The sequence below is a fragment of the Bufo gargarizans genome, chromosome 6 (assembly GCF_014858855.1).
Source record: "Bufo gargarizans isolate SCDJY-AF-19 chromosome 6, ASM1485885v1, whole genome shotgun sequence".
Taxonomy (NCBI): Eukaryota; Metazoa; Chordata; class Amphibia; order Anura; family Bufonidae; genus Bufo; species Bufo gargarizans.
The window spans coordinates 292337111-292364134 of record NC_058085.1 but is presented as its reverse complement, the minus strand read 5'-3'; the positions used below and the strand labels follow the sequence as shown (position 1 = coordinate 292364134).

The following is a 27024-nucleotide window of genomic DNA, read 5'->3' as shown; positions in this document are numbered from 1 at the left end:
TCAGTGTTCATCGGTGTACTGTGACGTCACTGTGTGCCGCATCTCTTCATTGTTTATCAGTGTACTGTGACGTCACTGTGTGTATAATCCCTGCGCTGTGACGTCACTGTGTGTATAATCCCTGTGCTTTGACGTCACTGTGTGTATAAACCCTGTGCTGCAGCTGACAGAACTGAGATCCCTTCCGCAGGATGTTTGGTCCGGGCTCATCATTCATCTCATAGTTCTTCTCTTGTAAACTTATTTCGTGACTAGATAAAACTGAAGCAGCGCTGGGTTTGAAGAGAAATGTCCCTCGTTGCCGCCTGTATCCGCCGTCACTGCGGGATCACTGCCCTTCTGCTGTCCCGGGTTATTTCTCCTGTCAGGGGGATAATGGAGTCGCTGTTGTCGCCGTCTCCAGGGAAGTCCTTGTACTCCCTCTGCTGTGGACGCGCACTGAGTCCAGGCCAGGATTTGGTTCCAGCTCTTGCCGGATCTACATCCTGTGCTGTGATGGGGAGGGGGTGGGGCTGCGGTCCTGTTTGTCGGAGGGATCTCGGAGTCCTGTGAGTGCGTTAAGCCTCATGCACACGTCCGTGGAACACGAACCGTGTGATAACGGCCTGGATTTCTTCTGAGAGCAGGAGCGCACGGCGTCATTGGTTGCTATGACGTCGTGCGCTTCCTGCTGCCGCCCCAGTAACAGTAGCGCTGCCACGTACATGTCGTGTGTCACTCAGCGGCCAGCTGACACTGACAGCCAGCGGGGAGAGGGAGTGATGTCACTCAGCTTAATCCGTCATGTGCACCGCCTGTCACATTGTTAGGACCTTTCATCTGGCAAAAAAATTGTGAACTAAGTATCATCATATGTACAGCGGCGCCCAGCACTTACTATTATCCCTGGGCGCCGCTCCGTTCTCTCGTTATGTCCTCCGGTATGTTCGGTCACTTGGTTATAGTAGGCGGAGTCTGCCCTTATTCTCCTGGGCGTCTCCTTCTCCTAGGCTGTAGCTCTGGCCAATCGCAGCGCAGAGCTCACAGCCTGGGAGAAAAAAAACTCCCAGGCTGTGAGCTCTGCGCTGCGATTGGCCAGCGCTACAGCCTAGGAGAAGGAGACGCCCAGGAGAACAAGGGCAGACTCCGCCTACTATAACCAAGTGACCGAACATACCGGAGGGCATAGCGGGAGAACGGTGAAGTGAGATCCCTGGGCGCCGCTGTACAGTTCATGACACTTAGTTCACAATTTTTTGCCAGATGAAAGGTCCTCTTTAATGCTCCAGTGGCTGCGCCCTGCTGCTGGTGTGCTGGGCCTATTTTCAAGCAGGGGCAAATACCCAGGCGCCAGGACAAAATTTCTGATCGCCATGGCGACCTGGCGCCTGGGATTTGTCAAGCCCTGTGATAGGCCATCAATAACTACCAGAGAACCTTTTTTTTAAAAAAAGGGCATATGGAACTGGTTTGCCTTTGTGAGCCAATCCTTTTAATAGACCTCAGCACTGCTCTCTGCTGCTCCCGTGCCCATCCCTACGGTAAAGGACTTTGGGACCTGGTGATGAATGACCCTTCGGTAACTCCTATAGCTATAACATTGATGGAAGTCTGATCTGGGATACTGGGGCATTCTGTCTGAGAAAAGTGAACGGGGCTGAGCTGCAATACCAAGCACAGTCGCTATACAATGGCTGGTGCTGTGAAGAGGCCGTGGCGCTCCCTCGTGTTCTGCAGCTTCTTTATACAGCTGATGGGCAAGGGTGCCGGACGTCGGGCCCACGCCAATCAGATGCTGATGAGTTCATCCTGTGTGAAATAATTGGAAAATCCCTTTAAGATTTGGGGCGGTGACATGATTATACTACAGATGAGATCTATGGTACAGAGTTGCCCTGTAAAGTATACTTTGTTGGTAAAATAAAGCACATGAAAAGGCAGTTTTTGGCGGTGAAATCGTTAAATGCTGGTGTGTACTAATATCGGGTCACATCAGATTTGTTCTGACATTGCAGGTAATTCATTTTATACCTGACCCATTGGCAATCAGTCAGAAGATGTCTGCGACGCAATACTAGGTTGGCGGGTGACTACTTTAGCAAGAAACCCATGGCATGAGTGACAGGGCATTTAAATATAAATGGGATTCCTAAGATCAAGGAAGCGCTATCGACCAACATGTCGGGCTTCTGTCTGAATTATTACTGCAGTGAAATTGCTGGTTTCTAGCTCTGTGCTGGGGAAATGTATTTTCATCTTGCTCTGTTCAAGATGAACGTATGTCTTCTTCCCCGTGTTTTAATTTTCACAAGACTGAAAAGGTTTATTTAAAAATTTGGCACATGTCTGGTTAATCTTTAAACATTTTGGTCTGTCAGGTTGGATCATTGACCCGTTGACAATGACTTGTCATCTATGACGCGCTCATCATTGGAAACAGTAGGGTCTTTCTGCTCGTTGACGAGCCTGACATAGATTTATGGTGGCATTGGACTGGCATAAGTTAGCCCGTCATATCTCCTGTATTTGGCCAGCTTTAAGCTTTCGTTATGTAGTAGTTTCTTACAAAGCCCCCCCCCCCCCAGGGAGCAATAGTGTTTTTGATTCTGCCATAGCAAAGAAAATGGTCTGTGCAGATTGGTGGATTCATGTGTCATACGTTGGCCGGACACGTTGGTGCTAGCTAACCTTGTTGTGTTGTCTACATGCTTATCTTGGTTCAGCTGATCATGCTCCTCATATATACTGGGTAGTCATACATGAAGGCAGGCTCAGACTGGCCCACAGGGGTACAGGGGAATCCCCCGGTGGGCCCCTGAGCAAGGTGGGCCCCTAGTCTCGCACCCCCTGAACAAGTGGCACATAACACATTAGATTTACTGCACTACATACATATATTGAATGTACAGCACCTCAACCATCCTGTGTTCATATAAAAAAACTTGTTAAATTATTTATTATATTTGAATGTATCCGTACGGTGGGCCCCCAAAATAAATGTTACTGGTGGGCCCTAGGTACCCCAGTCCGACACTGCATGAAGGTGTGTCCTGTATATAGGTTATGAACGAGTACCTCCAACAATTCACTTGGTGTAAAAATCAGATTTTCTAATCTAGTACCAAATAAAGAGTTCATTTTTATTTGCATGTTGCATTTCAATATGGGAAAACATAGGAGTAGACTTGACTTACTACAGCCTATATAGTAACATAGTACATAAAGCTGAAAAAAGACATTTGTCCATCCAGTTCGGCCTGTTATCCTGCAAGTTGATCCAGAGGAAGGCAAAAAAAAAAAAAAAACTAAAAACTGTGAGGTAGAAGCCAATTCTCCCCACTGAAGGCTCCATTCAGACATCCGTAGAATGGGTCCGCATCCGTGACGCAATTATCCGGAACGGGTTTCGGACCCGTTCATTCTCTATGGGTCTGAAAGAGATGCAGAGAGCACACTATCTCCCCTCAGTCGTGAATAACCCTAATTTTGATCATCTTTCAGGGTACTGTAGTTGCCCCATTCCAGTTATTACTTTAGTTGCCCTCCTCTGAACCCTCTCCAGCTCTGCTATGTCTGCCTTGTTCACAGGAGCCCAGAACTGTACACAGTACTCCATGTGTGGTCTGAGTAGTGATTTGTAAAGTGGTAGGACTATGTTCTGATAGCAAAAATAATCTGATTGGCTGGCCATGTATTGGTTGTGAAAAGTTTTCTGGATAATAAAGTCCTGTGATTGTACCAGCTTCAGCACTGATTAAAGCAGTTTCTTGATGTGAATTAACAAGGAAGAGGAAGCATTCGCAAGTGTAATGTGAGCAAGCAGGCTTCTAGACAAAGTGACCGTGACTGGTCTGCAGCTCCACTATATCAGTAAGGCTACTTCCACACCTATGGCCGGGTCCTCCAGCCGACAGCTCCATCAGGCAATGCCATGAATCAGTTGGACAAAAAACTCTGTGTGCGTGCTGGGTAGTGGCAGATATCTGCCGGACCCCATTATAGTCAATAGGGAACAGCAGGAAGGTGGTAGTATCCAGCAATGCTGGATCCGAAAAACTCTGGCAGATGTCTCTGCTGCAGATGTGAAACTAGCCTCACATAGTGGTCAGTAGCTCCCTATTAATTAGAAAGAAGGAGAGGATTGAAGCACAGATCACCAGTATATGATGATCAAAAAGCACTGTCAAGTTTTTACTTTTTGTCTGGTTTCAGGATAAAGCTGGCCACCCCCCATGACGGATCTGTCTCTAAAACCATTGTAAGTCAGTGGGGGACGGATCAGTTTGTTTGTTTTTTGCCAGAGAAAGCGGATCCATCACCATTGATTTATATTGTGAGTTATGATGGATACATCTTGCTCCGCGTCCCAGGACGCACTCAAAAACGCTGCTTGCAGTGCTTTTGTGTGCGTCAAAGGCACGCAATGGAACGGAATGCATTTTGGTGCGCTCCGTTCCCTTCAGTTCAGTTTTGTCCCCATTGACAATGAATGGGGTTAAAACTGAAGCATTTTCCACCGCTATTGAGATCCTATGACGGATCTCAAAAGCGGAAAGGGAAAACGTAGATGTGACAGTAGCCTTAGCCGTTCTTCATTGAAGCTTGATCCGGAGGGTTGTACAGACAACCCCTTTAAGGCATGCTTCACATGCATGCAGTGTTGCCGTGAAATGTAATTATCCATGTTGGGACCAATCTATGATAAATATCTAGACCAGGGATCAGCAACCTCCGGCACTCCAGCTGTTCTGAAACTACAATTCCCAGAATCCTTCTTTCACTTCTGTAGGAGTAACAAGAAGAGCCCAGTAAGGGCTTGTTCACACGACCGTTGCCCCACCGTGACCGTGCCGTGGGCCGCAAATTGCAGTCCGCAATGCACGGGCACTGGCCATGGGGCTGCCGCATGCGGATCGCGACCCCATTCACTTGAATGGGGTCCGCGATCCGTCCGTTCCGAAAAAAGATAGAGCAAGTTCTATCTTTTTGCGGTGCGGAGGCACGGAACGGAACCCACGGAAGCACTCCGTAGTGCTTCCATAGGGTTCCGCTCCGTGCTTCCGTTCCGCAACACATCTCCGGATTTGCGGACCCATTCAAGTGAATGGTTCCGCATCCGTGATGCGGAATGCACACGGCCGGTGCCCCGTGTATTGCAGACCCACCGTATGCGGGCCGCAATACGACAACGGAGGGGCAATGGCCGTGTGAATAAGCCCTAGTGTGAATTCTGGGAGTTGTAGTCACAGCAGCTGGTGTGCCGAAGGTCGCTGAGCCCTGATCTAGAACATTAGGTTCTAATCACTACAGTTTTGTTTGATACATTCTGCTTATCCTTTATTCAAGGGGTTTTCTTTTTCTTTTCTTTTTTTTTTACTCCTGGCTCAGTTTTATACTTTGCTCCTATTTATGAAAATGACAGAGAATATTCAGTATGTGGTTTGTCCCATGAATATTTTATTGCTGACAGCAAAATATGGGGAACTTGTGCTTTTAAACAGTGCAAGGTAATAGATTTCTAAATAATTGAAGAAGCAATCAAAGCATGAATCTAGAACCGCCGCCTGACATTCCGTTCTCAATTCTAATTTCAGATAAATATTTAAAGCTTTTAATTGCTCCCCTTGTATTTTTTAGATTTTTTCTGATAACGTGTGAAAATCCTTCACAAGGGCTTCTAATAAGCCTTTTTCTGACGGTAGGCGGGGAAGTGGGCTGACAACCGTTGTGAACATATTTCTTAGAAAAATTGTTCTCACTTTATTGTCTAAACAGGCAAAGTTTAATTTCTTCATTCTACTGGTACCAATAATAAATAAATTAAAATATCCCCACGCAGGGCAAAGGAGAGCATCGAAGCATGTACTGCTTCGATGCTCATGTCAGGGGGGCTGCCTGCATGAAAATGGAGGTATGTCTGGGTTCAGCTCTGAACCCAAACAACACCTTTAATGCTTTTGTGTCTTCAGTGGCTCGCAGTTCATTTATTTTGCATGCCTATTTCTCAGTCACATTTCTGTCTGTACAGAATATTTGCGCCTGAAGCAATTAAATTGCAGGGCTTTTATTCAGTCATGTGTGAAACCTCATTCAGAACTGGGTGACGGTGACAATATTACACTCCGATATTATGATGTGCATCACACTATACTTGGAGTGCTGTTTTACCGGATTATGGATAGCTGCTCAAGTTGTAATTTTCTAATATAGTTTTGCTATCTGAATGGTACCTTTTAAAGCTTCATGCGCACTTGCACTGCATGGATCCGTGTTGTATGAGTTTATACGGAGCCCAATGGAGGTTTTATCTCAGAGCTTTATATATGCAGTATCACAGAGCCATTTTCACCTTGCTCCTAGGAGAGAATACCATGCCTCATGGCTGTGTGTGTATATATATGTATATATGTATACAGCCTCAGGACATATGTAGTGGCACAAAGAGCCCCTACAGATCCATCATCCCATGCCAATAGACTGCTGTAAACGATATCTCCTGGTGTCTCTGATTCTATAGGGAATCACATAGAGGCACCATACGGTGACACAAGTGTCCAGGATACAGTTCCCATATGATGTGGCTATCTCCTTTTTGTCTCCGATTTTATGCAGTCACATAGGGTTGCTCTTTATTTGGTCCCCTTTTCATTAGGTCCCCTAGTGTGTGGTTTCTAATGAAAAGAATCATGCTCATCTGCTCCCTGCCGCTCCGGTACGACAATCTTTCAGTCCCCAGCTTGTTTACTTCTGCCCGACGTATGCACGTGGTCACATGTAGGGTGGCATCAGGTATCGAATTATCGATACCCAATCGATACTTCTGTACCGGTATCGTTTCGGTACCGGGATTTGCCTTTTACCTATACTAGGCTGCGCTACTGCAGAGCCTAATATCAGAGAACATCGTGCGCTGCTCTCAGCGCGCGCCATGTTCCCTCAGCAGCACAGGGGAGAAGGAAGCAGTCCCTCCCTGTGCCGCTGCCACCAATGAGAGGAGAGAGGGGCGGAGGAGGGGAGGGGCTGTGCCCACTGCGCCACCAATGAAGATTATTAACGTTTAATACAGATACAGGAGGCGGGTGCTGGCGGCAGAATCACATAGCAGGTACCCATCCTCTATGACCGCAGCATGCTGCGCTTTTTGCTCCGGCCAAAAATCCTAAAGACTTGCCGCAAGGCCGGATCCGGAATTAATGCCCATTGAAAGGCATTGATCCGGCATTAAGCTAAACGTCGTTTCGGCGCATTGCCGGATCCGACGTTTAGCTTTTTTAGAGTGGTTACCATGGCTGCCGGGACGCTAAAGTCCTGGCAGCCATGGTAAAGTGTAGTGGGGAGCGGGGGAGCAGTATACTTACCGTCCGTGCGGCTCCCGGGGCGCTCCAGAGTGACGTCAGGGCGCCCCAAGCGCATGGATGACGTGATCACATGGCACGTCATCCATGCGCATGGGGCGCTCTGACGTCATTCTGGAGCGCCCTGGGAGCCGCACGGACTGTAAGTATACCGCTCCTCCGCTCCCCGCTCCTACTATGGCAACCAGGACTTTAATAGCGTCCTGGCTGCCATAGTAACACTGAAAGCATTTTGAAGACGGATCCGTCTTCAAATGCTTTCAGTACACTTGCGTTTTTCCGGATCCGGCGTGTAATTCCGGCAAGTGGAGTACACGCCGGACCTGGACAACGCAAGTGTGAAAGAGGCCTAAGACACCAAGAAAAGCTGATGTTTGTGAGTCATTTTATAAGCAATACAATGTGCCTTCCTCTACAGTAATAGGGGGAGATTTATCAAATCTGGTGTAAAGGAAAACTGGCGTAGTTGCCCATAGCAACCAATCAGATTCCACCTTTCATTTTCCAATAGATCTCTGAAAAATAAACAGCGGGATCTGATTGGTTGCTGTAGGCAACTTAGGCCTCGTTCACATCTCCGTCGAGCAGATCCAGTTGCCTGATCCTGCTCAAATGCTTGCAAACCCTGCATTTATGCCGGAAAGCAGCTGGATCACCACCGGACCTCATTACAGTCAATGGGGATTCAGTGGTGATTCGTTGAATCTGGCAATGCCGCATCCGGTCAACGCCGGTAGGCTGTTCTCTGCTGGAAACGTTCAACTGAGATGTTAACGTAGCCTAAGGCCTCATGCACACGAACGTATTTTGTTTCCGTGTCCGTTCTGTTTTTTTTTCCGTATAGGATGCGGACCCATTCATTTCAATGGGTCCGCAAAAAATGCGAACAGCACACCGTGTGCTGTCTGCATCAGTATGTCCGTTCCGTAGCCCCGCAAAAAAAAAAAAATAGAACATGTCCTATTCTTGTCCGTTATAAGGCATTGTTACAATGGATCCGCAAAAAAAAACAAAAAAAAACTGATGGCATACGGATCAGCAATTTGCGGACCACAAACCAGATACGGTCTTGTGCATGTAGCCTTAGCCAGTTTTGCTTTACACCAGTTTTGAAAAGTCTCACCCATAATGTTCATCCATTATGATGACCTCAATGTTCTGTGTTATTTGAGAGCATGGACTCGAGCACTTATCATTCAGTACAGCACAGAAACGTAATATGTGTCTGTTTTCTTGTTTTCTAGGTACGGTGGATGATGTATTGGATTGTTTTTGCCCTTTACACTGTGACAGAAACCATAGCAGACTTAACAATATCCTGGTAAGTTCCCATAATTGCCTACAAAACTACAGACACAAAATAGGGAACCCACTTTAATCATTTATTTTGTTGTCAGTTTGTGTATTTAAAGAATAACGAGCAGTATTAAAAAAAAAAAAAAAAAGACAAAAATTTTCTCGCTGTTTTCCCTAAACCAAACTGAAAAAGAAAAAAACAAACACTTAAAGGGCTTCTGTCACCCCACTAAACTCGTTTTTTCTTTTTTGGGTACTAATAATCCCTATCCTGCGATATATCTATACATTATGTTATTAATCATTTTCGTTCTGTAGATAAGGCAAAAAACGTACTTTTATAATATGCTAATTACCTGTCTACCAGCAAGTAGGGCGTCTACTTGCTGGTAGCAGCCGCAAAAAACCGCCCCCTCCTCTTGTTGATTGACAGGGCCAGCAGCGATCTCCTCCTCCCGGCTGGCCCTGTCTGCATTTCAAAAATCGCGCACCTGTCTTGATTCGGCGCAGGCGCTCTGAGAGAAGGAGGCTCGCCTCCTCAGCACTCCCTCAGTGCGCCTGCGCCGATGACGTCTTCTCTTTCGATGAGGGGTGGTATAGTGCCGATATATTTTAGACAGTCTCAGTGGCAGTGAGGAATAGTCTAGTGTATGCTTTAATAGCAGCATAGGAATTGGAGTGTGACAGAGTGAGGCATTAGGTATTGATAGAGCCACCCAGACCTCTATCAATAGTAATAGAGGATCTAGCATAGCCAGATTAGGGATCAAGTTTAGTGAATTGTCGACCTGCAGTTTGATACAAATAGTGGCAACCTCTAAGGGGCAGCAACACTGTCACCAGAATTGTTACCCTCTGTACAGGGGACAGACAGTGGAGGCTTCCTGCAGGTTGACGCTCTCACTATCTAGGTGGTGTAGCTCCGCATGAGAGAACGCCATAACGCATCAATAAGATTGCAACATTAGTGTGAATACCACCCCAAGGGAATAAAGGTGGATGAGACAAACCAACCAAGGGACCCTCACAGAGTAATTGTGAATTGGAAAACACAACTCCAATTGGAATAAATATTCCCTATGCCTTTCACAGACATTTAGGAATAAAAAGTGATTGTGGTAGAAACCGCAACAGGAACCATCCCACACGTCACTATATACTGATAATTTTAAAGTTTTTTCCTCTTCATTTTGTGTGATTTTTCAACTCTTTTAAAATTAACTAATAAAGATATACCGTAAATACTCGAGTATAAGCCGACCCGAATATAAGCCGAGGCCCCTAATTTTACCCCCCAAAAATGGGAAAAATTATTGACTCGAGTATAAGACTAGGGTGGGAAATGCAGCAGCTACTGGTAAATTTCAAAAATAAAAATAGATACCGTACCAATAAAATTACATTAATTGAGGCATCAGTAGGTTAAAGGTTTTTGAATATTTATTTCAAAGAAAAACAATATGGTATCAACAATAACTTTAACAGTCCAAAAACCAACTAAAGCGAATATTCGATTTTTGGGAAAATACCAGTTCATGCGATTTTTTTGCGAATTTTCGCAATCAAGACCTAGACTCGAGTATAAGACGAGGGGGCTTTTTGAGCACAAAAATATGTGCCAGAAAACTCGTCTTATACTCGAGTATATACGGTAATTTTAATATCAGTTAGAGACCCCTAAAGGGATTCTAGGTCTCATTGACCATTGCAGTATCAATATATTAATATCCCGAGGGTCTCTAAAAGGGACTTTGTACATTATATCGTAGCGATATACCACCAATGTTCCAGGTGAGACAGCCCGTTTAATAAAAAGCTGTATATATCAAGTAAATAAGGTCACAAAAATTATTTTGGCAGTCCAACAAAAAAAAAAATTACAACCGGTAAACCACCACGTGCGGTAAATCCTTTTCGGTCCTGGTTATTAAAGGATTAAACTTTCCTGCACATTGAAAGATCGGGATCCCCCCACAGCTCTGTTTACCCCGGAGAGTCGTATTCTACAAAACAGAATTTTATGTTCAGTTTTTTTTAGTTACCCACTAAAAAAAAATATTTTTCTGTATAAAGAAGGTCTCGCGGGTTCCCTTTTCACATATAGAGATGTATTGTATTCCCTTCCAGGACACGTCCTGACGTTTAGAAATTCTATCCCGCGTCTGTTTCCATAAGTGCAGGACACATAACACACACCCTGCCTGGTCTTTCCTGGGGCCGGCATCATACGTGAAAAACAGACTTGGCAGCGGGCCCTAATACATAATTGATTTCATGTGTTCTCGCTCCTGCCAGACTTGTGTTTCACAATGTTGAGTAAGGAGCCAGCATGCGCCGAGAGCGCTCAATGTTTTATGTAATTTATACATGGGCTTACATTTCCATTTATGCACTTATACTTTACATGGCATGGCACCATTGCTTCTCCTGCAGAAGATGTATAGTATGTATGTAGCCATGGCACTTTATGACAGGCACTATGCCAGTTTTTGGTGTTGAATGACCCTGTTTTGCAACTCTTCATAGACCGTGTGACAGTATTTTGGCGCATGGGAATTTTTGCTCTGTGCTCGCCACTGGGGCGGGGGCAGAGGCCAGAACATCAGGTCCTATACAATTACCATCTTTTATGCCTGGAAAGAGACATAAAAGTGGAATTAAAACTACTCCAGCCTCATGCACACGACCGTTGTTCTGGTCCGCATCCGAGCCGCAGTTTTTGCGGCACGGGTGCGAATCCTTTCACTTCAATGTGGCCGCAACCGATGCTGCATCGGTTGCTCCGTTCCGTGGCCCCGCAAAAAAAATATATCATGTCCTATTCTTGTCCGTTTTGCGGACAAAAATAGGCATTTCTACAATGGGCCTGTTCCTTAAATTGCGGAAGGCACACAGGCGGCTTTCGTGTTTTGCGGATCCGCGGTTTTCGGACCGCAAAAAAACGGAACGGTCGTGTACATGAGGCCTAAGCCAGAGCCTTGTCATAAGTTATGCGCTTTCTCTGCCAACGCAGGAAGAAACAAAGACTGGTGTAAAACGAGGACCGTTCAAGGACTGTGTGGCCATATGTTCTACGGTGTCACTAATTAAATTAATGAAGACCCCACTGTTAGTCATGCGGTGTGGTCATATTCTTACGAGGACTTATGCCTGGCCACTATGACAAATCCGTCAGCGCTGGCTTAAAGGGGCATTTTAAATTTCCCAATGCCAACTGCTTGCTGATGAGCAAGTGTTCAGTCCCTGTACAGTTTTGCATGTTTACATCGGGTGATGTGCTGCCAACAAGAGATGATTTTTTTTTTTTTGGCCTGCATAAAAGATGAGATCAGCTGACAAAAAAAGCGTATGCTCGTTGTAGGCTGAATGTTTACACAGACCATTGATAAGGAACAGGCGTTCTTATATACACTCATTTGGCGGATTATGGACCCATGCGAAAGGACCTTTATACCATTTTCTTTAGGGAAATATGTCCCTGCTTTCCCCTCACTTGATCTGATTCTGTTTTTGGTACTAATTGACTCGTTAGCGGTTATAAAGCTTGTAGTGTGCCTAAATTTGAAGTGAATTGTTCATCTGCGTGTTGCCATGGCTTAGACTACAAAAGTAAAAGCAAACACAATGCAACAGCACTCTGCAAACCCAGAATATATGAACCAGTGCTATATGCACTATACAAAACTAATATGAGGTACTTAGCAAATATATTTTGATCAAAATCATTTGCGGCCATCCGCCACAGCTAGGTGACCACTTTCTGGATGGGAACATACTCTATATGATACCTTTTCTTGTGCCAACAGAGGAGGCTCAATCTGTATAGGGAATCGACTCTTTGTGACAGGTCTCTAGCCGTGCATAGATAGTTTTGATGAAGTCCAGAACATCTCCTCAAACCCAGCCAACTAAATAAGACTAGTACATAGAGTGCCATAGTTTTTGTGCATTTTTAAGACAGACATTGTGGTCGTTATGTATTAGACTTGCACAGCCGCAGTATAATGTAGTCATACATTTCTTGTTTTAATTAGCCAGGATATTTTTTTTGAAAAAATAAAATATCCTCTGACCTCTTTGAGCTTCAGAGACAATTTTCTGCTCTTTGCCCCACTGCATGTTACTGCGAGGCTCATAGTAACAGTACGTGATAAATGCCTTAAAGGGAACCTGTCACCTGGATTATGGGAATAGAGATGAGGACATGGGCTGCTAGATCGCCGCTAGCACATCTGCAATACCCAGTCCCAATAGCTCTGTGCGATTTTATAGATGTAAATGAACCTTAGATGAGTCCTGTCTCCTCTATGCTTGAGAGATGAGTCCAGCGTTCTCTGACTCTGAGCCCAGCCACACCCACTGTGAAGGAGCCCCACACCGCCCCGCATCCTCCGAATCTCCTCCTTGCTCCCCGACGTCACAAAGCTAGAGCGCTGTAATCTCGCGATGCGCGAGCTAGTGCATGCGCAGTTCGTTCCCTGAGTCTGATGCCAGCACAGGGAAGGAAACCCATGCCGACACTGTGCATGCGCTGGCTCGCACATCGCGAGATTACGGCGCTCTAGCTTTGTGACGTCGGGGAGCAAGAAGGAGATTCGGAGTATGTGGGGCGGTGCTGGGCTCCTTCACAGTGGGCGTGGCTGGGCTCCGGAAATGTTAGTAGCCTCATTTACAAATATATAAAATCCTTTTTTGACACAATAAAAGCACACAGAGCTATGGGGACTGGATATTGCGGATGTGCTAGCGGCGATCTAGCAGCCCATGTCCTCATCTCTATACCCAAAATCCAGGTGACAGGTTCCCTTTAATGGGAACCTGTCACCTCCAAAAAACATCCCAAGCCGCCAGCAGTACCTGAGAGTAGCCAGCAACGTGTTTCCGACGATCGTTTTCTTCCTGAAGGCAGATGAAGCAAAAGCTCAGAAAATGTTCTTTTATCCCCTGCCCGCGTGATTTTCTAGTCATGCTTGAAGTCAAAGGGGCAGCGGCCTCCTTGCTTCAAGTCAAGGTAACCGTGCCCCCCTTCCCTGCCCCTTCGCTGTGACTGACAGACGGCTGTTTGGCAAAGGCAGCCGAACTCTCGTGCATAAGGGCTGTCAGTCACGGCGAAGGGGCAGGGAAGGGGGCACGGTTATCTTTGCTTGAAGCAAGGAGGCCGCTGCCCCCCTGACTTCAAGCATGACTAGAAAATCACGCGGGCAGGGGATAGAAGAACGTTTTCGGAGCTTTTGCTTCATCTGCCCTCAGGAAGAAAACGATCGTCGGAAACACGCTCCTGGCTACTCTCAGGTACTGCTGGCGGCTTAGGATGGTTTTTGGAGGTGACGGGTTCCCTTTAGGCTTGGAGTGCAGTATTTGAGTAGTTAGTATTCACATAGAAAGGATACTCTGATTAATTAATTCATGACATCTATGTCTGACTTGGCTTTCAAAGTTCATGCAAAGTGCACTACTCGACAGGGGACTGGAATTTGTGAGTAGTTCCATTTTTAGATATGACAAGACTGAAATGAAGAATTTATTATGGTCTTACTTGTACCAATATATTGTTGTTGACTCCAATAGTAACAGGCAGTGATTCCTTTTTGCAGTTTTGCACAGGAACATTTGACCATTTTTGGTCAGATTCTATCTTATTCTAGCTTTATTTTCTAAATCAGAACTTGCAACGTCTTCACATCCACAAGAGACCAGAAAGAGGAGATGAAAGAGGAATTTGAAAGTATGACAAGTTAGGAGAACAGCCACATATCTTCAGGCAGTCTAGGAGACAAGGTCATCAAGCATGCCACATATAATTGGATGGTGCTCTCTGTCTCGCAGACCCATCAAAACACATCTATATGCGGCATAGTTCAGATTTCCAGCATGTTTTCTGTCTCCTTACTGTATTCTGACTTACTGTCCTTAACTGACCTCACATTACATGATACTTGAAGAACCAGACACTGAACAGTGGTGCAGAAAATCACATTTTTCATCTGTTTTTACTTCTTGTGTAAACCATTTGGCATTTTTATTTGTTATGTGCATTTATATAACCCATTTTTCCTTAAAAGATTGTGTATTATAAAATATAGATGGCTAGGTATTATTTTAGGAATGGGCCGTGGTATCTTAGATTATTCTATATTCTCTTCTTTTGTTGCTTGTAGGTTTCCTTTGTATTACGAGTTAAAGATTGGTTTTGTAATCTGGTTATTATCTCCGTATACAAGAGGTGCCGGCTTGTTGTACCGGAAGTTTTTGCATCCTCTTCTTTCTAAAAATGAAAAGGTAAGTTGTGCAGAACGTGTGTGCAGATGATTTACTGGCTACAAAAATAGCTTTATGTTGCAGGGGTCTGTACTGATTAAAGAACCTATGATTGAATCACCCCAGGAACCATATGGGTGGCTTTTCCATAAACACTTGAATAGAACATTCCAGATGTATTAACAAGACAATCTTTACAGATAAGCATTTAAAATGTGAGAATTTTCTTTTTCTGGTGTCATATCAGTATTGGTTCAATATTGGTGGCATATCACAAGCATGAACCACCAATGTGTTACTGGTGGTTGTCCAACTGCTGAAATCAGTAGAATGAAGTGGCAGCGGATTTAGTTGCTGTAAGTACTTTTTCTGGACAGCCACATGGTCAGCCACTGACCATAATTAGTCAACCGGGTATCCTCTAAAGAAGGCATAGCAGAGCCATCAGGAGATTGTGACACTTTCCTAGTGACGATGCAGCTTCATTCTAGCAATCAGCAGGGCTAACATTGGTTGAAGCCTTTGAATTTGGACATCAGTAGCATATACCGTATTTTTCTGAGTATAAGACACACCCCAGGTTTAGACAACAGAAAATCTGAAAAAAAAGATATTTTCTACTTATTCAACCTTATTTGGTGGATTAATGAAGTGTATGGTCCCATTACACAATAGTTATAAAAACATGCATATATATTTATATGTATATACCTGCAAACACCATGGAGCCACCCTTTGCTCCCTGGATCACAAGTCAGGGGTGATTGAGCTTCTTCAAGAAACCACAAGGTAATAAAACATTTCAAGAGCACTCTCTGTTAAAAGCGTCATGCCTGCCTAGGTGCACTTCAGCTCCAGCAAGCCCTAAAGTGCTGAAATAGTGCTGAGAGGCCCTGCTGATGAATAAGACATTGGGCCAGTACATAAACACAATGACTGTGGACCATAAGACGCAGGCACTTTTTAGCAACATTCCAAAAATACTGCACTTTCACTTTGCTAAGATAATGCCTTTAATCATAGCTGGGGTCTATTTAGTTACTTAAAAATATATAAAATTAGAAAATATCAAAAATATAGTTGGGTGTCTGTCCACTTGGACAACCAAGACCACATTTACCCATGCCATATTTATTGCCACGAGTGGGGCTCTGAGCTTTTTTACTTGATATTGCATCTGATGTGTTATATGTTTAATAGTCATGACTTAGAACAGATGTCCTGTGTTTTCCGAACAGGAGATTGATGAGTATATTGTCCAAGCCAAAGAGAAGGGCTATGAAACCATGGTGAACTTTGGCAAGCAAGGCTTGAATCTTGCTGCTACTGCTGCTGTGACGGCTGCCGTGAAGGTGAGAGTCCCACTTTATTACTCGTTAGCACGCCGTTTGTTATTATTTTCTCTTGTAAAACACTGTATAGATCATTACCTTCTTGTAAAAGCTTTTTAGACCTTCTTAGCTGTGCTTTTTTTCTTATTGAATCCTGGCTGATATGTGGAAGTAGACCAGCATGTTACTGGGTTTTACAATTTGGATTTAGTTTATGGAGACGCCTGTTATTTTGATAGGATGTAACAAGTAGTTAATCCAAATTTTATGGCTGATATGCAAAAGTCAGGCCGTAGATAGAACTTAAGGCCCTATTACACGGGCAGATGATTGCTAACGAGCGTTCGTATCTGGCAGTGTAATACTGCCGCCGATTACCCGATGAACGCGAGTAGGCGTTTGAGAATGCTTCCCTCCCGACAATAGTCTGCTCTATCTATCTGTTTTATAAGGCTTTTTTATTTGGGATGAAAGTGCATAAAATGATAACACTGGTCAGTTTAGTAGCTTTACAAGTACATTGCAATGCTTAAAGGGGTGATCCCCTCAGAGACAACCCCCTTTCAGAAGTTGTTGCAGATTCCACTCGTAGCATGCCCAGCAAGCAGCATTTTTTTTTTCAGGGGAAAGCTATGGCTTGCCAGGTAATTCCCCTGTAGTTACCACGTGGAGATATGCCGTATTTCATAGCAGTTATTCATTAATGCAAGGCTGGCCGGAGAGGGACATCTGCACAGGGGTTTCTCCTTTCTGGCTCACAGAGGGATTTCTGTGCAGGGGTTGTCTTTGTGAAAACTGATCCGGAGTTCATTATGGTTTAACATGCATATAGCTAATCTCCACTGCAGTCGGTCACCACCATAAGATGGAAGGAAGTAGGGAGATGTGCCAATGTTTTCTGCTGAAAGCCTACTATAGGAGACCACTTTTATTTGATATTTACTGTCTTTTTATCTAGAACCCTAAATTTATTTTAAATTTAAAAATAAATGTGTTCTCTGAACAGATTGGGGTGGAATTAATATGAATAAGAGCATTAGGCTGGCAAAACACTTTAAAGAAGTGCTAAACCTGCCGATTTCGTCAAGCACCACCTAATGGTCTTGCTGTAGATGTTGGGGGAGAAAAAGGTTGGCCAGTTGGCTTTCAACTACCCGATCCTTTTGGTCTTCGGGAAATGAGCCTCTGCTAGAAAGTTCTGGCAGCATCTTTTTCCCCTCTTCACAGATGCATGCTTGACTGAGCTACGTAATGTTTATGGCTAGCTTTAGAGGTCAGTGTATTGGTTGGTGACATAGTAAATATTAAAGGCACAACCAATCAAACCATGAGTTATACTGGAGAAAGAAGATAGGAGTATGCGGAAACAGGTGTCCACCCATCGGTGAAGTAGGATGGTCATCTGCACAGCTTGAAGGAGAAAGTTTTGTGGATTCAGTAGCTGATATGGGAGATATCCCTTATTAAATGACTTCTTTCTCTCTTTTCTCATTTTGCTGTCCTTGGCTAATATTCATTGAACAATCTATCTACTGTTCTCCATCAATCAAGTGAAGGTAAATAGTCACCAGCTCCAGCATGGCATACCCGCTTACACCAGTCTATTGTAACATGGTTTAACATTCGTACTAGAGGTAGCTTACTAAAATTACAGATTACTGTACATGTTATATATATATATATATATATATATATTTATATGTTATGGGTCAGTAAATGGTAATTATAATATCCACTGAAACATGACTGAAGAAGCAATTAACAGTACATAGCAAATCATTTCACCTCAGCTTCTCCCGGAAATCTAAAACCACGTTTGCTTTTGTTTTGCGTATTTGAAATTGGTTATTGGAAAGACTTAATGACAGCTAATTTAATTACTACATAACCTTTTTAATCTTATTATTTATTATGTTGGTTGCAGTTGGTCCATTGGCTAAATCTGGTAGGGCTTGTAAGTTGCAAGCAACCACGGGCTTGATGTACAGTAAGGGTTTTTCAGCCTGATTAATGGTATTGGCAGCCATTGTGCACTATGTATGTGCCACTCTTCAACATACGGCGTTCAAACAAGGTTGCAGCTTCATTAGGGTAGGACTATCATTGATTGTGGCCTCTAAAATATAGCTTTTAAAAGATATTCTGAAAAATCCTAGCAAAAATGTAATCATAAATGGTCCAAAACGGCTAAATTGATGATAACATGGCTGGTGATTCGCTCTGGTAGGCAGATTAGCGGACACAGTACAAAGGCAAAAACAAAGTCTTTAACCTAAACAGTGCAGTGTTTATTCACACAAACAAAATGACAGTTCGCCGTCTTGGTGTTCATTCACACCAGGGCAAGGCCACAGAACAAAAAACATTCACCTAGGGGCCTGCTTCCCAGCAATGCAGCTCTCAGCCCTTTAGCACGGCACACATTCTTAGATCTAAAAAAAACGGAGTCTCCACAGCTTCCTTGTCAGATGGAGGATAATCCACACAGCTGAGACTGCTGGCTGGGTTTTTATATTCCAGGCAAACCCCGGCCTGGAGCGTGGGGAACAGCCACCCACCCAACACTTTGGCTGCTCCCAGAAAGAGCCGGCCCAGATCGGCTTTACAGCCACACTAAATAACCAAAAGTGCCAGTCAGCACTAGCTGCCGCTGACACTTAAAATTACCGTTACCGGCTCTTACCTCACCGAAGCCAGGAACCTCGGTGTCACATATCTTCCGTCAATGACGGCCCCTTGCGCTTTCCTACACATTGGATAATTTATCTGGGAACCTCACATTCACATAGGGGGTATATAGCATAAGGTCAATGCTATATTTGGCCTAATCCCTTGCTTTAGGTTCCAGAACAAACAGAGCGCTTGCCCTGAAAGGGGCCGCCCTGTCCAGATGACTAGCCCTGGTGCACCCTAGTAATTCCTAGTAGTCCACTAGCCACAGCAGTAATGGAGCTGCCTCATGAATGAAATGCATTGCTAGTAGCTTGCAATAAAGGTCCAGCTGGGTGTTACCATTTTAGGATGTGTCTCTGCAGAGCCTGACTGTCAGCATTGATTGGATGATGTCACACTGTGCAGGGACACACCCCGAACTGGCTGGACATTTATTGCTGCCAGCAATTCATTCATAACTTCTAGAAGTAATAATAAAAGAATGGCACAGAATGGAGTCAGAAGAAATACATGCTCCAGAGACATTTTTACATGGGGAATACAAGTTACTAAAGCACATCAAGAAAGTTGACGGGTCCTCTTCATTCTTACTTGCCAGAAATTTTCAAGGCACCACCAAATGAGGTTATAAGCTGCTTTATGTGTAGCACACAGGCCTGCGAGCTGTAAACGTTTCTGTTTCAGGCTTTTCTCAAGCTGTATACTGCCTGTGCTGAAATGTTGCTGTATGTATACAGTCTGAGAAAGGCCTGTGCACTAAAACGTTATTTTTGGTTTATGTGCTACTAATAAAACAGCTTATACTTCATTTGGACTCTTCTTGCAAGTTGTATTTTCTTGGTGGATTTTGGTGGAACCGATCCCCCAAGATAAAATGCCACAAATTAACCTGGTGCACACGTGACCCATTTTGATATGCTACTTGCCCTTACCCTTAAAGGGTTGCCTGGGCTTTTACTATTGATGACTTATCCTCAGTATAGGCCATCAATATCAGATCAGCGGGGGTCCGACACCCGGCACCCCCGCCGATCAGCTGTATAAGAAGACGGCAGTGTGTACGTACCATTTCCCTTCTCTCTTCCTGCTCTCCTCTGTTGTCTGTGGTCTTTGCTCGTACAGCTGAGTGCCGGGTGTAGGACCCCCGTCGATCTGATATTAATGACCTATCCTGAGAATAGGTCATCCATGGTAAAAGCCCGGACAACCCCTTTAAAGGAGTATTCCAGTAAACATAACCATTTCCCGCTGTGTTGAGACAGAAGTAAGACGTGGAGCTCAGCATGGATGCTGTCAGAACTGCAGCAGCCATGGGCTCGAGGAGGTGAGCATAAGCTAGGTTATTTTCTTTAACCAGGTCATGGCCGTCCAAGATCCTTTTTATAAAAAAAAATTTTTCTACTGGAAATTGAAATTCTCGATCATACAATGATAAACCTCCGGGGAGAAGGATACAACCATATCGAGCAAAAGGTGATAGAATATTGATCATTTCAATGTAAGAGTCAGTACAGTAGCCAGAAGAAAAGCAGCACCCTCATGGATTGTATTGCATTACATGCGGAACTCAGACACCTTGTAATTGGAAATGACTCATTTGTTTGCAAATTACAGAAATTGGACTCTAAATGTCAGGTGGCAGCCTGTTATTTTCTACCTCGCCCACTGATGCTTAATTAATTGAATATAATCACAAGGCTGAATTTGAATAAAAATTTTGTTTGCTGCTTTCTAGCATACAGCTTTATCTAAACATGCTGGTTGTGTAGGATTAGAAGAGCATGGCCGCTTACTTCCAGAAGTAGCGCCGCACATGTCCATGGCTTTTGTCTAGTGTTGCACCTCGGCTCCATTGAATTGAATAGGGCTGAGCTGTAGTTCTACACACAAACTGTAGAAAGGGAAAGCGTTATTTAAAGAGGTTGTATGAGAGAATCCCCCAAAAAGAGGTCTGCTTGTTTTCAGCAGCGCCATTCTTGTCCATGGATTGTGTTTGGTATTGCAGGAACTGTTGTCCACAATGCCTTCACAATGTCTTCAGTGTCTTATTTTTTATGAAATGTTGAGTAAAATTATTGCTGATGAACTTTAAATTCAGTTCTTTTATAGTTTTGTGTATATAGTCTATAAATATAATAAAAGTACAACAAAACATTTGCAAAAAGCCATACGTATATTTGCGTTGGTGTGTAGTAGTTGAGGCCATCTCTGATATTTTCTATAAATGGTGTGGGCTGCCATTAGCTTCCATAGTTGTTCCCTTCTGGTATTCATGGAGGGAACATTGACCAACCTTCAATATGATGAGAACCAACAAAAGATGATGGGTCACTTAAAGTACAAAAGCACATGTAGAACCGGAGTAATCACAAAATAACATAATTTTTATTGAAAATCACATGATTGACACAAACCACAATAAATAATTGACACAAGCCACAAAACATTTAAAACATTAAAAACCAAGAGGACCGATGGTGGGCTGTCGGTGTATATTGAAAAAAAATGCAAGTGCAATATTCGTTGTTGGCCACTAGTACAAAAGTTGGTTAAACCAAACAACTATGGCTCAAAAGTACATAATACCAAAATTAATCTACATATACATGAAACAGGCACATTGCCCTGTAGGTGATGTAACACACCACAAAAAGTGACTAGAGCAGAGGAGCAAGAAAATATCATAAGCACATAGCAAATACTGACCAACCAAGCTTCAACACCGCACCCGACCACCCCCAGTCCAATAAAAATTATGTTATTTTGTGATTACTCCAGTTCTACATGTGCTTTTGTACTTTAAGTGACCCATCATCTTTTGTTGGTTCTCATGACATGGTTAGGTGTGAGTCCTGGACTTTGATTTTGGGCTATATATAGGTTTCCCAACCTTCAATATGTCTAGGACATTGTGGAACCAGTCATGCTGCCTTTTTGTCTCAGTTAGGAGACGTGGTGTTCCAACAAGATAAAGCTCGTCCACTCACTGCCAGCACCACACAACATGCTCATTAGGGTATCTAGCTCCCTGGCCAGCATGGTCACCAGTTTTCCACCTCATCTGAAACTGGATGGGGTGGTGGATCTCCGATGCACAGCAGCCAACAATCACTTTGGCTGAACTACGGTTCCAAGTTGAAAGAGCTTGAAATGACATCCTGCAGGAGGATATCCAGCATCTGTATGACCATTGCCAGAGTGGCAGAATGTGACTCTGCCTCATCTTATACCCTCCTGAAGAACCCAACATAAGCACCATATGCACCACCTTAGCTGTGTGATCATTGACTAGTTTATACTTTGTCAATATCAGCTCAACTGCATTGAGTTTTCCACGTTTAAAATTTTTATTTTATTTTTAATTTTCCACTAGTGTACATTTTTTTTTTTTATGCATAAGCTAGAATTTACTCAATTGTCCAAGTCTCGAGGGCAGAGTATTCACCAGGAGAGCGGAGAGAGTTTATTAATATTCTTTTAATCAACTAGTTGTTTTCAGCTATAATGCAGACTTTTAGCTTTGGAAAGTTCCGTAGCTTTCTGAAATGACTCGCAGCTCTTTGTGAAAGGTAATGGTGATCACACATGAAATTTTCTGCAATTTGCATCACTTATTAAACCAATGGGTTCATAGCTGTATGCACAAGCTAGAATCAGGCTTCCTCAGATGAATAATTTTCTAAGTATACCTGAAAGCTAATAGAAAACAAAACATCTGCCCTCAATGGCCATTTCAGTGGTGCAGTCTGTAAAAAACAACATCCCGCGTTCTCTCTCCGCATCACTTAAGTCTATTACAGGGGTTATTTGCACCCCCCCCCCCCCCCACTCCCATCATGCTACATCTGCAGCTGTCACTGTATATTGTGCAGCATGTTACCGGACTCAGAATGTAAATTAATCATTTAGCTTAATTTGTTTGTGTTCTGTGTCCTGTATTATCTATAATCTAGCTCATTCAAGAACATTGAGGCAAGCATGACATTGAAAGTAGTAAAGCCAGCCGCGAGGTCTTGTCATGTATTATAGTCCCATAAAAGAAAATCGCCATACCTACTGTAATTCAGTCATTATGTTGGAACAGAGTAAAAGCAAAGTCCTAGATGCTGAAATATATGGCTGTGTTACCAGCAGGTCTGTCATTTAGTTGAATCTATCCAAAGCCTCCATTTATATTCTGTCCGCACCACATTTGGTGTATGTATGTCTAGTGTGTACAAGGAGTGCTCTCCATTTATATTCTGTCCACACCACATTCGGTGTATATATGTCTGGTGTGTACAAGGCGTGCTCCAAGTCTATAGACCAGTGATGGTGAACCTTTTAGAGACTGATTGCCCAAACTGCAACCCAAAACCCACTTATTTATCGCAAAGTGCCAACACGGCAAGTTACCCTGAATACCAATATAGTGTCACGGACAGGTGTAAGGAGATCAGAGAGAATGGCAACACGTGGGTTAATCTGAATGGTCTCTTGTGGATCATTTGTGTCTGTGTTGTTTTGGTAATGACCACACCTCTGGCAGGTGTTGTTGGTTTGGTCATTTTACTTCCCCTATTTATTACTGCTTACCCCTTATGGGGGTGCGGTTTATAGCTTCAATTTCTGGACTCTTGGCTTGCTGGTTGTTGGATCTCAGTTGAGCTGCCTTTGCTCCACGTGAAGTTTGTGTCGTCTTCCCTTTTTGTATTTTGTTTGTTGTATTTCCCTGTCTTTTGTATCTAGGCCTGAGGGAGACTCCTGTTCATCCTTCTGGTGGAGGAATAGATTGTCTCAAGCCCTGTCACTATACCAGGGCCCTACAGGGTGTGTTAGGGCTCTAGGTTCCTGTGTATGAACTTTCCTACCATCGAGGTCAGTTCATACTGATAGTTAGTCAGGACTTGGATTAGGGTTGTTCTAGAAGGTGACCTTCTCCTTTACCCTAGTTTCCAGGCTTAGTTCCTTTCCCCTTTCCCACCCACACCGCGTCTGTGACATATAGTATATCATGTATCTATAACAGCCTGCCTGCATTCAATGTGCTGGTTGTGCACCCTGCGCTGATGAATGGCAGGAAAAGTCTAAGGCATATTGGTACACCATAGACTTTTTCCAGGGTGCGGGTGCCCACAGAGAGGGTTCTGAGTGCCGCCTATAGCATCCGTGCCATAGGTTCACAACCACTGCTATAGACCGATTGTGGCCAAAGCTAATATCATCCATTTTTATTCTGTCTGCACCAAGTTTGGTGCATGTATGTCCAGCATGTATAAAGCATGTACAAACATAGTGTAGCTAAGAAGTTGAGCATTATTCATACTTTATCATAATCTTTATATTTCTTAATAAATGCTCTCTGCGAGGCATGGAGGCTTAAGCGGATTGGCCATAGACCCTACAGGAAAATTTCCCGCTGGGCCGATGCCCAGGGGGGCAACTTAAAGAGGTTGTCTCACCTCAGACATTGGGGGCATATTGCTAGGATATGCCCCCAATTCTGATTGGTTTGGTTCCCCCACCTCTGGCACCCACAACAGAGCCTGTAAAGTGAAGGAGGATGCACCGCACATGCATAGCCACCCTCCACTCATTCCTATGGGTGCGCCGAAGATAGGAATGAATGGAGGGCGGTGGCGGATGCACGGTGAGCTCTACTTCACTTTGCAGGCTCCGTTCTAAAGATAGGTGTGGCTCCCAGAGGTGGCTGTCAGCAAGTTACATAAAGATCTGATGCTCTCAGTATTAATTTATGTAGGAACATCAGGCACTTATACATCTGGCCAGAGGCCGCAGGTGCCCTCTTCAATTCAATGATATTGCCATCCTCAGGACGATGATACAGCTTCATACTGTAGGGTGAGCGGCAGTATTTTTTGCTGGACTTTGGTATTTGGTGCTGCTAGGGCGGCATTTTGTCTTACACTACGGTATTGCTGGCCCTGTCTTCTGTCAGTTGACCTCCCATGACATGAGGCCACTTTTATGTTTTTTTCCAGGGCTACTTTAAGTTCCCAGTTCGTCCCTGGATGGAGGCAACTAGACATTTCATGAATCCATTTGGGTGTCTGCCAGAGTCTTCATAGACCCCACGCCTATTGAGTACTGTCACTTTCATAGAGCAGACATGTTGGTAGCAAGATTAGCATTACTTCTATATTCTTCTAGAGAGATGTAATGGAGTTGCCCATAACAACCGATCAGGTTGCAGCTCTCATTTCTTTAGTCCTTTGGGAAATGAAAGCTACAACCTGATGATGGGGGAAACATTTTTTAAACGTTTGTTCACTTTTGGATCCATGGACAATAAGCCGATCACACATTCTCCTCCTGGTTTGAGATTACATCTGAAAAGAGGGAGACATTTCAACTGGAATTAGAAAGTACATTTCAATTTTACTCTGGCGCCACCGCAGGTGAAAGTAAGCATTACACAGTGCCAGGTCAGATCATTGGCTTGTCTGTGTAATGCAAGAAGAGACAAGTCCTCCAGAGTGAGAGATGTTTATGGTAACCACTCTATACCAAGACACACATCCTGAACAGGAGACTCTCTGCTGTCTCAAAATTCAGTGTACAGCGGGCCCTCAAGTTACAATATTAATGTGTTACTGGACAACCATTGACCATGTTGAAACCATTGTAATTTGAGTCCATAACGCTATGGAAACTAGTAATTTGTTCACTTTCTATGATAAGGATAGGAGCTTCTTCAGGGTCCAGTTTGCCCAAAAAATAAAATGGAGGTGGCCTCAGCTGGTGTCCAAAAGACGCGCTCATCCTGGCACAGACAGGGCGCAGTACAGAACATGTAGTACCGCACTGTACTGTAAAGAGGAGCTACTAGACAGCCTATACCAGTGTTTTACCAGTGAAACCATTGGTTGGACCTGAGTCTGAGACATTGTATGTTGAGTCTAATTTCAACTTACGATGGGTCAGAAAAGACCACTGTATGTTGAAAATATTGTATTCTGAGACCATTGTAGCTTAAGGGATCACTGTATATGGTTGTGTTTTTTCTAAAATACAGTGGACAACCCCCTTAATACACTATTTTTTGATGGATAAATCTCTAGCAGTGTTTTCCTGCTTAATGTATTGTGTATTGTGACAGCGTGCTCAGCGGCTTTCTGTTGACTTTGTACTGTTTGTATTCCTTTTTCTTGGGATGTGATAAACCACAATGGTTTGTTTTGTTTTTTACTGTGAAATGGCACGTGTGCGGCTGGATGTACATGTAGTGACTACTGCCAGGACGTGATTTAGAACTGTAGCAGTAATCTGCTGGTAAATTGTCCTCATTAGATCTGATCATTTACTGGTCATCACATTATTGCCACCCTAGATATACTGGTTACATATGTTTAGTAGATGGCTGTTAGATTATAATTGTGCAGGTTAAAGGGGTTTTCTGACCCTTTTTAACTGATGAACTATCCTCTGGATAGGTCATCAGTATCTGATTGGTGGGGGTCCGACACCCGGGACCCCCGCTGATCAGCTGTTTGAGAATGCACTGGCGCTCCTGTGAGTCCTGTGGCCTTCTCGTAAATTACTGAGCACAGGTGCTGTACATAGTATAGCAGCAGTGCTTGGTATTGCTTGGCATTCACTTCAATGGGGCTGAGCTGCGCCTAGGCCACGTGACTGATGATGAACGCGAAGTCACTGGCCTAGGCTCAGCTGCAAGAAGACTTCTCAAGGTGACTTCTCAAACAGCTGATTGGCGGGGGTCACTGGTGGATAGGTCATCAGTTAAAAAATGTAGGAAACCCCCTTTAAGAGGGGGCAGCAGACGAGAGATTGCAGTAAGCAACACTTGGGGGGAAGATTTATAAAGAATGGCGTTTTCAATGCCAGTCTTGATGTACCCTGTGCCGCCAGAGGATATGCTTAATGTATGAAGAGATCCACGCCTCTAGAATTTAATCTACCCCAGCTCATAGGTGGCATAGATTTCAGCCATTATTTATGCCAGGAAACTGGCGTAAATGATGAGAAATGTTCTCAGACTGATGGTCCCACACACACCCCCACCACACCTCCTGTTCTGAAAGTGGCAAGGGAGGTGGTAAAGCGAAGCTCCATTTGCGCAAACATTTTTGCCCAAAAGGCATTTTGAAAGTCACAGACCCTTTTTTTGTGCC

At 44.0% G+C, this 27024-nt stretch overlaps 1 protein-coding gene across 1 annotated transcript in view; it reads left to right on the top strand.

The window, feature by feature from the left end:
• The window catches only part of REEP3 (receptor accessory protein 3), a 151442-nt gene that overhangs the window by 104206 nt on the left and 20212 nt on the right, over nt 1–27024 (top strand). Inside the window, exons 3-5 of the mRNA XM_044297378.1 lie at nt 8579–8655; nt 14789–14909; nt 16127–16240. Coding sequence (XP_044153313.1) covers nt 8579–8655; nt 14789–14909; nt 16127–16240 — 312 coding nt within the window. The remainder of the gene's footprint in view (nt 1–8578; nt 8656–14788; nt 14910–16126; nt 16241–27024) is intronic.